At 34.9% G+C, this 18,394-nt stretch overlaps 1 protein-coding gene across 4 annotated transcripts in view; it reads left to right on the top strand.

The window, feature by feature from the left end:
• The window catches only part of LOC149794293 (dual specificity tyrosine-phosphorylation-regulated kinase 1B-like), a 96,080-nt gene that overhangs the window by 16,870 nt on the left and 60,816 nt on the right, over positions 1 to 18,394 (top strand). The window contains exon 1 of one of the 4 annotated variants that reach the window (XM_089968446.1): positions 48 to 491. The exons of 1 other annotated variant lie outside the window; for it this stretch is intronic. In XM_089968446.1, the coding sequence (XP_089824572.1) occupies positions 335 to 491 (157 nt within the window). In that variant the 5' untranslated portion in view covers positions 48 to 334. Of the gene's footprint in view, positions 1 to 47; positions 492 to 18,394 lie in introns of those variants that run through there. 2 more of the 4 variants (XM_089968445.1, XM_089968449.1) reach the window with 2 other exon arrangements.

The following is an 18,394-nucleotide window of genomic DNA, read 5'->3' as shown; positions in this document are numbered from 1 at the left end:
CATTTAGAGGAAATCAGTGAAAAAGTGATAATGGTTTTACTACTTATTGCTTTTGTGCAGCTATATGTTTCAGTTACAGGTTATAGGACTTGTAAATGAATAAGATGATGAGATACTCTACTTAATGAACTTGCATTTTATCGACCTGTTGATCTATGTTTCATCTTTCATTTTGTCTGAGCAGGGATAATTGGCGAGTAAATTACTACATGGATGATTAAGGAAGTGAACAAGAATGTTGTGAAGTTTATTTTGCATTAAGGGAATTCATTAATGTGACAGATTAATCTGTTTGAAGAATTCATGAAGATTTGACTAATCCAAATGATCACCTATGCTAATGGTTTGCGGGAAGGAAACTGAGAGCAACGGAAATATGGTTGACATGGAAACATCAGGTGGTGGAATAGAAGAACCACTGCCGATCACAAACCGGACCCTTTGGTTGAAGCATGAGCAGGAATCATATATGCAGACCGTGCGGCTGAAACGTCAGTGATTTTTCTTTTGCCTTTTGTTTTTTTTTTCAATTTGTTCAATTTTGAACCAGCTTGCATGGGAATAGGTGGTCCCAAAGTAGTAGTATTACATTTATGTTTTGACGATGTTTATGAATGGTGCCATGCATTGTCAAGCTGGGGTAGTCCATAGCTTAGCTATAAATAGACTGAGATAAAACGTGCGCAACCCCCCCCCCCCTCCACTTGTTTAAAAATGGCCTATATTTTGTTTAATAGTACCAGTTGACACCAATTAGTGTCATGTCATGGCATGCAAGTGTAGCTGTTACTTGGTACATATTAGTTATAATTTTAGTTAATTCAGTTCATTTTGTTTATGGGGATTGTAAATATTTAACTGAATCTTTATTTAACTAAAACCACATTAAGCCATTTTAAAAAATTCCTGACCATTGGCACCACTCTTGCCTCCTATTAAGTTTTCTATTTTTTATTGCCCATTCAACTTGCCCTTGGTGTATCATTACCCAAGCAGGAACATTTTAAGGATGGGTGTAATTGGCTTAATTTAAATTGACTATTCCATATAGATATAAACATGAAATGCACTTTTCAGGTCTTGCATCAATCTTATGTGTAAACACATATCATGATATATGTATACAGAAAGACAAAAATATGCCACCCAACAATCCTTCAGGATATATATATATATATATATATATATATATATATATATATATATATTTAATACTTGATCTTCAAACAAGTTGACCCTGATTTTACCCTGATTTACATATGAAAAGTTCTTTTTAAGCAGGGGGACGAGTGGTCTAACATGCTCTTCGTTACAGATCACTGACATCTCACCTCTGTCAGCGTGGGTTCGAGTCTCGGATTCGGTCAATGTGGGTATATGAGAAAGCTTCCCATGGGTCGTTGGTTCTTTCCAGGCCGGGGGGGGGGGGTCCTGGGTTCTACCTCCACCAATAATACTGGCTGCCATGTATAGCCTATCGTGTGCTGAAAAATGGCATTAAACCCTACAACAACTTTTTGAGCAGGTGGCCTTAGTATCCAGGTTGTTGCTTAAGGATGTTTGTGTTTACTTGGGACATCTTTCCTAACAATTAGCTGACCCATACTTGACTAATTTGTTGGGCAGCAAGAGTTGGCCCCAATGACTCTTCCGCATTGCAACCTCAATGGCTCAGTGGATAGTATACTGGCCTTGGCACTAAATAACCTGTTTGTGCTGCCATACCATAAACACCAACCCAAACCAGGGCTCACATTGAAATGATCTTGTTTTGCTGCAGTCTTTGAAAGAAAGGAATCATAATATTCGAAGAATGCTTAGAACAACAATTGGAATTCAAAGAGTTTTTCAAAGACTTTAATGCCAATTTGTAAAGTTCTACTTACAAAGACCATGCTCAGAATTTCTGAAAGAAAAAGAAAATACATTCAGTGAACAGCTTAATACTTGTCATATATTTTGGGATAAGGACAATTTACATGCATCAGAGATTTTGCTACTTCATTGATGATTACCATATATACATGCTTATCAGATGACTCCAACTGCAAGTTGCACAAATCCAGATCTACTGTCACATAATATGCTTTCAGATGTGGGTCTGTGCAGTTTCTTGGGAGCAGTCACCAGAACAAACAAGTTTGACCGTGATCTGCATACATATTATACATTGGCAGATCAGGTCAGTTATTGTTTGCAGTTTGCCTCACAAGTGATTAAGAGTTTATACAATAAACTGACACAGAAAACCACTTAGGTTTAAGTAAGGTGAAATAGGCCAACCTGGATGAAGGCAGTATCCTTTGATCTGCATCCTTAGAATAAGTAGGTGAAGATCACTTATTTGAACCATGTAGTCAAGTTATAAACACAGGGTGCTTTAAAAATACCACACATACTTTCAAGTTCTGTGCAGCTGCAAGCTCTATAGAAAGCCAAATGTACCATTGCATAATGAGCTATCGGATCTGGATCAATGCAGGTTTGGAGTAATATGTGGAACAAATAACATGGATCCTAGTGACAGGGTCTTTATTATTTTCAGCTGAACTGGACTTACAATCCCAGACCTGCCAACTCTTATGATTTTGCCATAAGTCTTATGAAAATCACCTTAAAATACGGACTTAAGGCATATAAGCCAAAGACTACAGGAAAATGAAAGTGGTAGAAAAATCTGGATAATTCATTCATGTTTTATTTGGATCCGGATTTCATCTTAGAATTAGTGAAATTAGTCAGGGAACCAGACTAACTTTACAGCAGCACCCCAGATGCTTTAAACTGCACCTATTTGTTCATGCGAAGCATCTGTATGATCAAACTGTTGATTATAGACTTTTAAAAATGGCATCCAGAAAACGAACCATGTTTAAGACGCAAGGGAAAATAAGATTCTAGAAAAGTATTAATAATCAAAACAGAAGAATAAAAAAGAATTATTTAGATTCTTTTGAATAAAAGCTGGAAAGGACACAATTACGTTTATTGGACATCACATGCCAGTTTGAGAATGTTTCATGGTGGGAGATATGACTGCCGTCGTCATGTGAAATGGAAAAGAATTTCCAAGGATTGTGTCAAGTTGAGAGATGGCAACAAGCCATTGAACTGATTGGGTTTAGAACTAGAGTTTTGTGCAACTGTACTAGTGGTAAATAAAGTCTCCGTTTACTTTACAAGCTTTTCAGTTGAACATAATGTTTATCGTCAATGTGTCAAACATTTTTTACGTTTTCCGGCTTTACAAAAGCATTTATTGATATTTTGTTACACCTTACTGAAAATTGGTCAATCTTATGGAAAAAAATCAACTGCCTTACTGAGACGACTCATCAGGGTTGGCAGGTCTGTAATCCAGTATATAGGTATGGTACCCCTTGAATTTGCATGATGATTGGGACAGTTTTCTGTGTGTTCTTGTTAGCTTAAACGACCCTCCACATTTTATGACAGTTGTTTTTAGTGGGCAAGGAAAGTAGCAAAATATGATATATATAGTCCGACTCAATAGCAACTAATCAAAATATGTAATGCTGGAAAAGTGAATAATTATTGCATGAATGAATAAATCCACAACCTGTGGACCTGTTTTCACTGTCACGAACTCCCCTTCTCTACAGATTGACATTTAAATTTGGTCACGATTCAGTATTAATCATTGTTGCAGAATACAACACTATATCTTTGCATTTCCTGCTCACATTTCAAATCTCCCCTTCACTGGCAAATCACTCGGCAATGTTTGTACATCTGTACTTTTCCCAAGCCCATTTTAAATTTGAACCTACACTGCTTTATATTCCCAAAACACCTCAACATATGTATGATATGCTTTCCGCATGGCACCGGTGTCTAACAAGAACATTTTTTTGTGCTTTAAAATGGTAATATCAGTATTGCTTATTGAACATATTCTGTAATCATTCTTGGTAACGTTATCCTTGCACAATTAATTTGATGGGTTTGTGTGACAATCATTATCGCTCTTTAAAGTAGAGAGCATTCCATATCGAAGTTATGGTCCTTGAGTAAGCATTCCTGTCCTGAGTTCATTTTGGACATTTCAAGTCTCCATTTTTTTCCTCTGGGGATGCTGCTTCCGGAATAAATGTGGCAGTGGTTTTGCTAAAAATTTCACCTTCTTTTTGCTGTTTCTCTCAACCTTTAGTGAACATGTGCGTTTGATGATGCCCAATTTAATCTCTTCAGCATTGTTTCCCCATTACCCTCATTTGCGCTTCAGAGACCCCCCCTCCCATTTTTAATTTGACCACAGTTTTGATACCAAAGTTTTTTACTCAGTCTGACCCTGTTTTGACACCAAGGAGATTTTTTACTCTCAGTCTTGCACCTGTAGGAGATACACTGCTTCACTGACCTTTGGCATAACAAGAAATTATGCCAAGATTATGTTTTAGTAGTACAACTACAATGTGAAACACACATGAACTCATTAACCTCGCATGCCACAGTTACGCGTCAGGAGTTTTTGCTCTACTTATGAGCTCTAGACTGTCAACATCATCTATGATATACTAAAGTGGGTGGTTGGCAGCTGTAGTTCTACAATGACACCAGGTAAAACAAACTTTCTACTCACAATATAAAATACAGCGGGGAAAACCTAAGTTTTTCGAATTGGAGTTTTGAGTCCATATGTTAGACTCTGGTCCGAGATCTAAAGCCATTGGGTCTTAATTTTACACTGACAGTTGAAGCTTTGCAAAAACGTAGGAGTAAACTGTGGTCAGGATACTAAAATCGTGGGTCCAGTATGCCCAAAAAGACAAGTAAAAGTTGTTTACCCTTCTGCACCAGTGTGAGTGAAACTCGGGGCATAATGAGTTCAACAAGAAATGGTGAAAATACAATGATTGTATATTTAGTATTTGATTGAAAGTCGAGTTCCATGCATTGTTATGCGTATTTTGAATTTTTTTCGGCTGGATTCCTTACAAATACGAATACATGTATTGTGCATATTTCTTTTGACTACATTATGTATAATTGTTAAAGTACACAGAATAATTTTCTGTATGTGAATGGATGGTATGATTCAAAGGTAAATCAATTGTTGTATAATTGTCAACATGGCTAGGCATCATGCATATGAAAGTAACTTGGTTTTTTTTTTGTTTTGTTTTTATTAATGGAGAAAATTAAAAATGATTAATTGATGTATCGATACTTTTTCCATATCGATACAAAAGATGACAAAATGATACAAAACAATACTTACCCAATGCAAAGTACTTTAATCATCTGCAGTCTTGAATATATATATTTGTTTGCCTTACTATTCTTTAAATTGTGAATTCATCTAAGTCATAAAACATCTCTGGCAGGCACATGAATGTATGTTTGTCAGTAACAAAGAAAAACTTTGACTACACTCATTCAATTAACAAACAAGGTGACTAACTCATGAGGTTTGAAATCTCACCCCACCCTCACCAAGTCCATATGGATTATTTTTATCCTGTCTGTATGCTTTGTCACTGATAACATATATGAATGTAAATCAGACTTTACAGCTTTTTTCCCCAATGTATGATTGAAGTACCTGACTGACAGTTAAATAACCACATTTAAGCACAGTTTATTTTGCACCTTGCCTGATTGAATTTGAGATTTATACTTGCAATCTCATGCTGTGAAAAAGTGTTACATTCAGATCTGATTGGTTGTTATTTATTCATGGCTTGAACAAAACAATAACCACCAATTAGAACTGTGGCTTATTCATTGAGACACACCAGAAGTATTTGCATGCAAACTCAAACCAAATAGATAACAAACTTGAGAGAAGCTTGGGGAACAAGTTTGGAATGTCGCCATTTACTCTGTTTTATGTTATTAGTTGCTAAATATACTAATGGGATAAAAAAATATTAGCAGATTTAAGGTAATGGGGGAAGAGTATGTCAAAAGATATGGACAGGAAGTGGTTGTTGTCAGTAATTTCCTTTTTCACTGACAGGAACGAGTGTCTGGTCACACCAAATATTCTATATTTGCAGGAAGTACAATGTTAAAGATTTTGTAGCTAGCCATATCAACTCACAAATAACTAGCTCTAAAGGTCATCTCATTGAAACAGGCATGGATCCTATTTTCTAAGGAATACCCCCAAAATAGACCTATTTGCTGAAGATGCACAGAATCATTAATTTTGATAACTGAAACCATGTTATTACTTATTTTATTGTTGAAATGGAGGTCATTGAACAAAGTTAAATTTATATAATGAATTTGCATCTTTAGAAGTTGTATAATTATTTTTTTATTATTCAGTCCATAAAAATACACAAAGTATGTACAATATTAAAATGGGCAATTAGTGGTCAAAGGCACTTGCATTAACAAGTCATTCACATCTCATCCATGTCTGCTTGGGTTCTAGTCTTGGCTCAGACAACATGGGTATGTGAGAAAACTTGCCACTAGCTTCCTATGGGTTGATGGTTTTTACTGGGACCCTCCTCCACCAAATATACTGTCTGCCATATAGAGCCTATCATGTGCTGAAAAGTGGCACAAAAAGCACTCAGTAAGTTAAAATATTGATGATACCTGCTTATTGCAACAAGTCAAAAAATAAATGCCAATTAAGTTAAGTCTTGACAAATGAAAGTCATGTTTCACTTTTACCTTTTAATTCAGTCCAGTTGAATCAGCATATCATTATACAGTAGTTCCCCCTCTTGAACGGCCCCCCAGTCCAGCGTCCACCTGCTTCTTACTGCCTGAATCCCTTGGCACATAGTTTGTGTTCGAAAGTACTCTTCAAGAATGGCCACCCTTCTAACACGACCAGTGGCCAGCATATTAATGCAAAAGTATAAAATGTTCCCCTCACAAGCGGACACTTTTTATTTCAAATGTGTCCAGAACCAATAATTAATTCATATCGTAAGGTAAGTAATCAGATTATCTCTACCATCAATACCTGTCTCCCTGAAAGAAGTGTTGGCTAATGTGCACGTAACACTAAGATTAATATTATATCATTTTCTGTAAAAGCTGACGTTTATAGGAAACGGGCCCAACAGTGTTGTGATAGAGTTTTGGGCTTCACACATATGTCAAGTTCTTCTCTTTGATGATTACAACCAGATGTAATTGTCAGTATCAAAACATGGTCAGCATAGGTTAAATATAGATTTTTGTGGATTAACGCGCACAGAGAAATTAAACTTGAACAAAACAGGGTACCAGAAAAAGATAGAAAAATCATGTGACAATACGTCTTCCTTTATGAAGAAGACATTTTGTACACTCGACAGAAGTTTCTTCTGCCTAATTAAATCTCATACAGTTAGTAACATCCAAATAAATCATTACCAAATGTTAACATGTCATCATGTAAATGGAGACATATTACTTTAGAAGAAAGTCGTTTATTCTACTCGTCAACATTGGGCGGGGGGCTTGGCAAACAATTTTATTTTTAAAAAAAGATTCAAATAAAGCACTTTTATGCTGCAAAGACTCAAATAAATAATGTCTTAACCGATAAGGGGATTATTCAGCAGCAGTGGTAAAATGGAGCAAGTGGAAAGAGAATTAAGTATGTACCAAGATTTAAGTGACATTTTTGAATGGTTTTGCAATGTGCATGACAACAATACCCGCTTGCATATCACACTTATGTCATAAATGAGAACTATTAACTCATTGACCCATGGTTATTTTGTGTTAGAAACATTGTTTTCTATTGGTTATTTTGCTCGCGCATGAGTGGAAGGGTAAAAGTTAAAAGTTGGAGTCTTTTTGGTTGCTTAACGGACCCATCATTTTCGTATAGAGACCACTCTTTATTCCAAATGCCCACATTATCCTTCTTTTTGCAGAGGTTCACCTGTCTGTGTGCAGTTCAGACCGGTCTGCCTTAGATCTGAGGCCAAATAGTCTAAAATCCAGACACAAAATTGGATTCCGACCACAGGCAAATTTTGAGGTGAAAAAAAGGGTCCAAAAGTTAGTTTTTTCCCTCAGTATTTTTGTAGTGCAACTAAAACGTTCAGATTATTTAGTATCATTGTAGAATTACATCTGTCTACCTTTCTATAGTACCATCCACTTTAGTGTATTTTACATAACCTTGATGCTACAGAGCTCGGCAGTAGGCTACTACCACCTGCCACATAAACGCGGCACCAGGGGTTAATGAGTTAATGTATATTCAGTTGAAATAGTCTATTCTTAAGACAAGAAGAACCATTTAATAACTAATGTTACTTTTAAACTAAGATATTAAATACTTTGAGGTATGTAGCTTTCTTACTACATATATTGCATATACTTCTAACAAAAAAAATTGTCCGCTGGTAAGGCCACACGTCTTATAAGGCCACTTACCCGGTGCAGAAGGGGTTGCCATATAAGAGGGGGCTTACTGTATGTTATTCCCATTTATACTGAAATGTGTATCAATCGACTATCACTGTGATGCTTGTGAAACTAACCATGTGTTGACTGTATTTGGATCTTCAAATTTTGGAAATACTTGTTACATTTATTTCATTTTTATTTTATCTTGGTGAACCACTCAAAGCAGTTTTGTGTCAAATCTATCGGTTAAGAACCACTGCACTACAAAAAAACCTGAAATGGTTGACTCCCTCTGTGGCTCATCATCAGATGATATCAATGAGGAAGATGATTTCGAAAGTTTTAAAGTATATCTGATTATTAGGGCTGAAAAAGTCTTACTAGAAATACCAACAAATGAGTTATTTTGAACCTAGAAATGATTTTGAATGTGAGTTACATGCTGGGTTGACAAAAACAGAATGCATGCCAGTCAATAACAGCCCTATTCAGATGTTTCAGAAATCACGTAGACATGGAGAATACCAAGCCTGTATACCATTTCAGGCCTTTCTTTTAACTAATGATTTCAGGCCCTTTTTTAAAATAATGATTTCATGCATTTGATCATAGATCAAATAAATCTTTATGCAGATCAGAAAACAAATGGAGCAAACTGTTGGTATCAGCTGCATGAGTAAGTGGAAGCTGTCACACATTACCAATTGGAACTTATTTGCTGGTTGCGGCTTTGGGATTTTTTCCAATCTGATTTTTTTATTTTACAGTAAAACCTGTCTTGAGAGACCACTGCTATGAGAGACCACCTGTTTTGAGAGACCAGGATCTCCATGCCCAAATTTATTGTTTATATAAAGTTATGACCTGTTATGAGAGACCATTATTTTTTGGCAGAAGGGGTGGTCTTTCAAGACAGGTTCTACTGTAATATGATATGAGTCCCATTCTTCAGCAACAAGAAGAATGAACAGGGATATATTTCTTGATATTCTAAGCAGGTTAAAATTTCAACAGGTGATTGTCTTAGTGGACATTAGATGATTTACTCGAATAAATAACCAAAGTCCAAAGAGCTTTGTGAACATTTATTTTGGCCCAAAAAAATCTGTTTCCCATTGCACTAGTTGTAAAGTTAGGGTAGGTAGTTTTTTTGTTTGTTGAACATTATATTTATAAGTAATCAGATTATCTCTACCATCAATATATATATATATATATATATATATATATATATATATATATATATATATATATATAATGACTAGTACGTATAATGCCTACAGCAACGGGTTAATCGGGCCCCATTAGATGCACAAATCAATTTCAGGAAGAAAAAAATTGTTTTCTGGTTTTTTTTTTCTTTTACTATTGGAGGAAAAAAGTGCTACAGTCAGCAACAAAAGCATGTTTGGCCAACAAGAAACATTTTTTGTTTTGACCTTACAGACTTTAAGGGCTGTAACTTGTGTTCCTTGAATGGTTGTTCATTGTCTTTTGCATATTCTGTACTTGTGATTGAATGTCAACTTAGACATGAATATATATGGTTTAGCTACTACAGAATACAGTATTTTGAAAAATATTTGAATTTTTTTGGGGGGGGTTGAAGAAAGAAACAAAGTTATTTGAAACTGGTAAAAATCTGACTTGAAATATGGCCTCTTGCGATTACCTTATTAATACTGTTGCTTATGATTGAAACCATCTGACATCTCACTGGAACTAGCTTACATTCCAGATGTGATAAAAATCTTATAAAAAGTATGGCCTTGGGACTTCACAAGTTCAGCCAATCAGATGTAAGGTTACCTCATTAATGTGAGGGGATATTGTTCATTATCAGGATCTCAGTGATGTAAGCATATTTACCAGATCTGATTTAAATCATACCAGCAATGAAGCCTAGAGAGTTCATAAGCAAGTGTTGCTGATACAGATGCCAAAACCTTAGCAAAACATTTACCGGGTACCCGTTGGTCCTAATGATCGGTTACCCAGGTACCCGATCAAAGGGAAATTATATTAAATGTGAACCTGAACTACTTTGTTGAAGGTTCACACATGCCAACCCCTAAGAGAGGTATAAGCATAATTACTAATATAAGTGGCACAAAAAGTGTAATCTCAGCGTAAAGGAGCAATCTATATATAACATGCCATAATGACAGAAAACTATATGAAAAATGTTCATAGTTATTTTTGCTACTTACCTGGATTTTCAAACAAAAGAAATTGATAAATTATTTATGCATAACACTCACTTGAATTAATCCATATGTCTACAGTAATTTTTGCAAGCAGTCGTCAAGTCCACAAATGATGACTGTTGTATTTCTTTTTTCAAAATTTTTAAAGTGCTATTGATTTGTCCTTTTCCAGTGCAGTATGTTTTTAAGTTTAACAAAATATCTTTGTTAACATTTTTCAGTCATATAACCTCCGTCAGTCGCATTGATAAAGACTGCTTATTGTGATACCTGGCGCCATTTATTTTCAGTTTTGACGGTCTTCTATGTATACGGTATCAAAATAGAATGAATCTCTTGATAATTAGAAAATAATGAAATTTGACTGAGGTCTAACCAGTTACACTGGGGCTCATTTTGTTTCCAATTTAACAATTAGTCATATATACTATGTAATAAAACAAAACTTAGTTTTAAATAGGTGAAGTATGTCAGTTTATTTTGGCCAGTGAGAGGGCAGTATTCCATTCATAAACTTGCACTTGCATATTAAGCGGTGGCGATAATAGTCATGTCGAACGGTAGGGTGGTATAAAAGGTCTGCCATTCCTTTAAGGTATGATAGTAAGGCAAACTTTGGACAGGCATACAAAGTTGAATGCCCGAACTAAGCATCGGTACCAGATTTATTATGCTATGCAAGATCTAGCGTGAAATGTCGGCGTTGATTCTTAAATAGGTCATGCGAGAAAGGAGAGGTGTCCTCCCTTGCATTGTTACATAGTACATGTATGACAAGTAAATTCTAAGCAGTGATGCAAGCCCCTGTGACGATGAATAAATGCACATATGACACGAGCCTTGAACTGTAGTCATTATTCTGTATCTCGATCTGAACTTGGAAACTATTGTTTTTAAAAGGGGTACCTAGTTGTCCATTTTATTACCTGGGTTATTATTGTTTTTAAAAGGGGTACCCAGTTGTCCATTTTATTACCTGGGTTATTATTGTTTTTAAAAGGGGTATCTAGATGCCTTTTTTATTACCTGGGTTATTATTGTTTTTAAAAGAAGTACCCAGTTGTCCATTTTATTACCTGGGTTATTATTATTTTTAAAAGGGGTACCTAGTTGTCTATTTTATTACCTGGGTTATTATTGTTTTTAAACGGGGTACCTAGTTGTCCATTTTATTACCTGGGTTATTATTGTTTTTAAAAGGGGTACCTAGTTGTCCATTTTATTACCTAGGTTATTGTTTTTAAAAGGGGTATCTAGTTGATCATTTTATTACCTGGGTTATTTTTGTTTTTAAAAGGGGTACCTAGTTGTCCATTTTATTACCTTAGTTATTATTGTTTTTAAAGGGGTACCTAGTTTTCCATTTTATTACCTGGGTTATTATTGTTTTTAAAAGGGACACCCTCTTGTCCATTTTATTACCTGGGTTATTATTGTTTTTAAAAGGGGTACATAGATGTCTATTTTATTACCAGGGTTATTGTTTTTAAAAGGGGTACCTAGTTGTCCATTTTATTACCTTAGTTATTATTGTTTTTAAAAGGGGTACCCACTTGTCCATTTTATTACCTGGTATATTATTGTTTTTAAAAGGGTACCTAGTTGTCTATTTTATTACCTGGGTTATTATTGTTTTTAAAAGGGGTACCTAGTTTTCCATTTTATTACCTGGGTTATTATTGTTTTTAAAAGGGACACCCTCTTGTCCATTTTATTACCTGGGTTATTATTGTTTTTAAAAGGGGTACATAGATGTCTATTTTATTACCAGGGTTATTGTTTTTAAAAGGGGTACCTAGTTGTCCATTTTATTACCTGGGTTATTATTGTTTTTAAAAGGGGTACCTATTTGTCCATTTTATTACCTGGGTTATTATTGTTTTTAAAAGGGTACCTAGTTGTCTATTTTATTACCTGGGTTATTATTGTTTTTAAAAGGGGTACCCAAGTGTCCATTTTATTACCAGGGGTATTATCAACAGGTGGGTACCTGCATAACCGGGTACCCATTGGGATCTTTATTTATAGAACAAGCCACACCATAGGCTAAACTGACCTTTCACCAGGTGAACTAACTATGAATTTTGGATTTTCTGAATGTTTTGACCAGTTAGGAGTTCATTTTGTTCATAAGTAAAAAGTATTAAAACATTGCACTCGTGAAAATGCTTAATATTTCTGACAGTATTTTTAAGTTCCTGCTGGACATTAATAGTAAACATGACTTCATAAATGGCAACCTTGCACACTGTTTCCAAATAAATATTATATAATATGGCACAGAATTCTATATTATAAAAATGTTATGTTTCCAGAAATAGCAAAAGAGCTGATGACTGCATTCTCAAACCTGCCAGCCCATAAGATTTAACCACAAGTCTTATGAAAATGACCAGAAAAATACTGACTTACAAAATAAAAGCAAAAATTACAGAAATATGATTGTTGCACTAAAAAAAATCTGGAAAGATGACTTAGTTTTGATTTTCATTCAAAGATTTCTTATTAGATTTAGTGGAGTTGTTGAGGGAACCAGACTAACTTTACAGGAGTACTTCAGATGCATTAAACTGGACAAATTTTTCATGCAAAATGTGTGCATGAACAAGCTGTTGCATAGAGAATTTGGAAAAATTGCATTCAGCAAATGATACAGTGGAACCCCGCTATAATGCGATAATTGGGGTCCAAAAAATTGGGTTACATTAATGCAGGATTTTACAGTATTTTACTTTTTTCAGAGAACAACTCATTGGCACATATACATGTACAGTATTAACGTCTAATGTATATGATGAATAGGGTATCAACACCGTTTACTTGCCATCTGATATCGTACCGTCGGGGCTTAAAATTAATCCATAAAATATGTAATTCCATTGCAAAAATTGCATACATATTTAAACTATTCAATAATTTTGTCACAGGTCATTATGTGTATGAATTGATTGGGAAAATTAACAGCAAATTTAGGTTAAGAAAGATGCAGCATGTGTATGGTTCATTACGTTCCAGGGTCTATGAACGGTTTCTGTACAAATTTCATACTGCTAAAATTCTCATATGTGTTTCCGTGTACATTTATCCATTGCAAATTTCCAATAATTAATGCTTGTACGCCTATTCATTTTGAACGACTACAGCAAGAAGAACCACCAATCAACATGTGCTTTCAGCATGCATATAACATTTACTTCAGATTTTGTGAATATAGAAAGAAACGTGTTAAAACTAATATAGTAATAGTTGTGCAAAGTGCAGAGAACGACCTGCATTTGTGAACTCGCTTTTCCATAATGGTAAGATATTTTTATAAAAAATTAGGAAACTAATAACGAGTTCATAAGTAAACCCCATACACGTGTAAAACCCGAGAACTAAGTGCAGTAGGCCTGCAATGGTCATGAGTCACTTTTATAAAAAAAATTTAAAGCTGAATGCATGTACAATTTCATATCATTTCAATTTCCAGCTAATAAAGTGGACATTATTTACTGGTCAACTAATTGCTTCTAATAACACTGCCAAGCCCAGCAAACATGTTGGTGGCTTTTGTTTTTTGATGTTTATTAAATTGTGAGAATCTTTTATCAACCATCGAATTGTCTGCTTCTTGGTTGTGTATGCAGTTAAAGAAGAAACACATGTTGGCTATTGTTTGAGCAACGATTATAAACAGAATTAATTGAAGACAATCACAAGGACGACTTACTGGCTTTACTCATGGACCAGTAATAAGTAACATTTCCGATAATGTTTATTTTGGCATAACACTTCAAGAACCTTGTGATGTTGTTAAATTTCAGAAGCTATGCCACGACTGTATTATATTAAAATTCATACACAAACTCTTCACAAAAATGATAATAAACGTTTTACACATTATTTCTCGTTCTTAAAAAAATGTAATCCCGGTACGAGAAAAATACACATGTATTTAAAATTTCAGGAATCAGTCCATGATCATATTAAATTCAAATTCATGCACAATCTCTTCCCCATAATGATAATACATTTTGTAAACATTATTTCATGCAAATGAATATACGAAATTTCGGGAGCCACGCCAGAACTACATTATTTCCGAATTTGCATTACAGCGTGGCGCGTTGTAGCGGGGTTGCACTGTACATGTTCAAGACAAAACGAAAAATAAACAAGTTAAAAAGTGTTGATAAAAAGAAGAAATAAATGAATATTCAGATAGTCGGGGAGAGGGGGGAAGCAGGAAGGGTACCAGTTATGTTTATTATTGGACATGTGTTGATTTGAGTGTGTCTCTTGGCAGGAAATATGATTGCTCATTTTATGTGTAATTGGAATCCCACCCCAAGAATTGCCTCAGGTTCAGAGTTAGCAAAAAGTAATTGAGCTCCATTGGGTTTGGAACTGCAGTTCGCAAGAGGTAATTAAGGTCCATGTCAGCTTCACATGACCATAGCTTACCATCTCTGCATCAGTCTCAGATATACTTTCTGAACATTTTAATTGCATATTTTCCATCTTTACAATAGCAGTGCATGCTGTTTTGTTACATTTTGCTGAAAACTGGTAAATCTTGTGAGAGAAAAAAATTGAGGCTATTACTGAGGTCTTGTTAGTGTTGACAGGTCTTCAATCTGATCAAAATTGAGATCCTCAACATGATAGAAGTCTGACAGACTGATACAAGATTGTGTTCTGTTGATCTTTCATTTAACCAATCAAATTGCATCTTTCACATTTTTGAGTGTAAAAGGTAATATGGAATATTTCTAACAATAACTTTCCTTAACACGAAGTACACTGCTGGGTCTGATTGGATGCTAAATTTAAGTCAATTGTGAATTCCAGAGGTCATTATAACATTGATCTTGTAAGTGGCCGTAAGATCTAATTCAGTGTTTCCCTTGACCTTCATTTATGCTTCAGAGACCCCCAAATGTTTTTATTTGACCCCCAGTTTTGATACCAAAGTTCATGTTTTTACTCAGGCTGAACCCTAGTTCTGACACCAAAGGAATTTTTACTCCCAATTTTGCATCCATATAATGCTAATTTTTACAAATAAATCTTCATTTAGATTGGTGACTGTCATTTATGAACAGAACAATAGAATTTACATTAATATCTATTTAATTGATCGTAAATAAATTAAATAAAAAAATGAAAGGAAGATTTCATAGATTCTGCAATGACTACAGAACTGAAAGGTGGCTTAAAATCTTGATTTTTTTTCAACTTTAAATTGCTAAGTTTCTAAGCATTCCATTAGCTTTCGATAAGCTGGTGTTTGTTACTGGATGTTTCCAGGGTTCTTCCTGTCATATATAGCCTATCTTGTGCTGAGAAATGGCATTAAAGCCACAACTTAGGCAAGGTTCTATTAACAAAGCTCTATTAACAAAAGTGTTTATCAAATTTATTTGAAAACAAAATTTGATTGGCATTTATAGATAAATCAGCCTGTAATGTGCAATAAAGCTGATTCTTAAGTCACTATGAAAATCATACGTACTTCAGGGTGAGAATTACCATCCATTAGCCGATCGAGTGTAATTTTCAAGTACTGGAGACTTTGCAGTCTCTGTTCATGCTCTATGTCCAGTTTCATGAACATCGTTACCGACACATTACGTTTAAAAGGTAAAATAAAACTTACTGTTACTGGTTTAAGGATAATTTCAAAACTTTGCTGTTCATGGATTGATACACTTAAAAAGAACATGAATGGTAATAGTTTATCTGTAAGAATGACAGAAATGGATAATAAATTATCTAGTTTGCATTAATTGTACTGATATAATTTTCATGTGCTAATAGAAGAAAGGGATGAAGAAAATTATTTCTTCAGCGGTTTTCTGTAAGTATGACGTGAAATATACAGATCACTCTTTTTATACTCAGAGGACGCTTTATTGCCATTTATATTAATAATTATTCTGCTTTTGTCTTACTTGGGGGTTGGCATGTATGAACCTACAATAAAGTAGTTCACGTTCACATTTAATTCAATTTCCCTTTGATCAGTTATGCAGGTGGCTGATCTTTAGGATTCATGGGTACTGGTAGAAGTTTCCTAAAATTTTTACATGTCTACCAGTGTTAAAGTAGGAGTTACATGCCATAAATATGTTCTGGTCTCATGTTTTTTTCCTTTTTCTCAGCCTTTCAATATGTCACAAGGAGATGTAGGCTACTTAGGACACTCATGCCACTTGTTTACCATGAAACATTGCACACATTCTAAGCTCTTGTTGGTCTTAACCCTTTACCTCATGCAAGCATCTTTTGACGTCGGCTGTAAACATTAGCCATTTTAAGCCAGTTTTCGTTGAGCCACCTTTGGGGAAAACCCACTATTAGATACTACATTCATTTCTGCGAATGACAATTACGAGTATGAGAAATGACAGCTATGGTTGGTCACGCGGCCTCACTGACATGACGGTGAACAAGTTCTCTCAAGATTTTAAAGCACATAAAAAATTTGTCCGTGAAAAATAATTACACAATTGGACTTTACTCTAAAAAATTTCCACGTATAATGTGTACCAAAAATGTAAAATGGTTAAAATTGCTGACGTAACATACACTACATTGCTTAACCCTTTACTTCATGCAAGCGTCTTTGGACGCCTCTACTCCATTCGCATGGAAGTGCCTTTTGATGCCTGCTGTAAACATCAGCTATTTTTAGCTGGTTTTCATAGTGCCACTTTCGGGGAAAAAAATCCTATTAGATACTACATTCATTTCTGCGAATGACAATTATTCTGATGACGTGGTTACTGTTTATGCACTGGTCGATATCTGCTATTTAAAGTAACTGGGTCATAATCTCCACTTTCCAAAATGGCGTTCGCAGGTTTCATTCAGTACTTAGAAGTTTTCACAATTAGAATCACAACTATGAAAGATTCAATAACTGAGGTAAAGGCTCTGATATTGATGTAGGCAGCAATTACTTCTTATCAATTATCAAATTCAGATGAGTTAGTGATGTAGACAGACAAAAAACTTGTAAATTTCGAGTATGAGAAATGACAGCTACAGTTGGTCATGCGGCCTCACTGACATGACGGTGAATGAGTTTTCAAGATTTTAAAGTACATAAAAATTCTTCTGTGAAAAATAATTACACAGCTATAAAAATCGGACTTTAATCTTAAATATTTCCACATGTAATAGATGTGTACCAAAAATGTAAAATGGTTAAAATTGCTGTTAAATGTAACATACACTACATTGCTGCACAGTTCACAGGCATGCCTATGCGTATGTGGTAGACTAGGTAACAGGTGTTCTATTTATAGCGCGCTGCACTTTGTCACTATGTTCTATGAGGTAAAGGGTTAACAGTTCACAGGCAGGCCTATGCGTATGGGGTTGAATAGCACGCTGCACTTTGTAACTATGCTGTATGAGGTAATGGGTTAACACATTAACCCCTAGAGCTTTTTGTCATTTTCGCCTGAAAATCGAGTAGGAAACACATGTTGAAAGCTATTTCTAAATACTCGAAAACACCAAATCCCCGGTCATCTTTCAATAACATACTGCCTAGTTGTGTTAGAAACATCATTTTTCATTGGCTATTTGACTTGCTCATGAGCAGAAGGGTAAAAGTTTTTGTGGTTTTATGAATTTTTTTTGCTAAATGGAGCCATTATTTTTGTATTCCAAATGCCCATCTTATCTTACTTTTTGCAAAGGCTCATCTGTCTGTTTGCAGTTCATGCCTGTTTGCCTTAGATCTGAGACCAAAAAGTCTAAAATCCGGGCACATAATCGAATTCTGACCACGGTCAAATTTTGGGTAAAAAAAAATGTCTGGTTCAAAAAGTGAGTTTTTTTTATATCTGTATTTT

The sequence above is a fragment of the Sinohyriopsis cumingii genome, chromosome 8 (genome assembly GCF_028554795.1).
Source record: "Sinohyriopsis cumingii isolate HCF-2022 chromosome 8, ASM2855479v2, whole genome shotgun sequence".
Lineage (NCBI taxonomy): Eukaryota > Metazoa > Mollusca > Bivalvia > Unionida > Unionidae > Sinohyriopsis > Sinohyriopsis cumingii.
The sequence above is the reverse complement of the archived record's forward strand: the minus strand, read 5'-3'. Positions and strand labels throughout refer to the sequence as shown.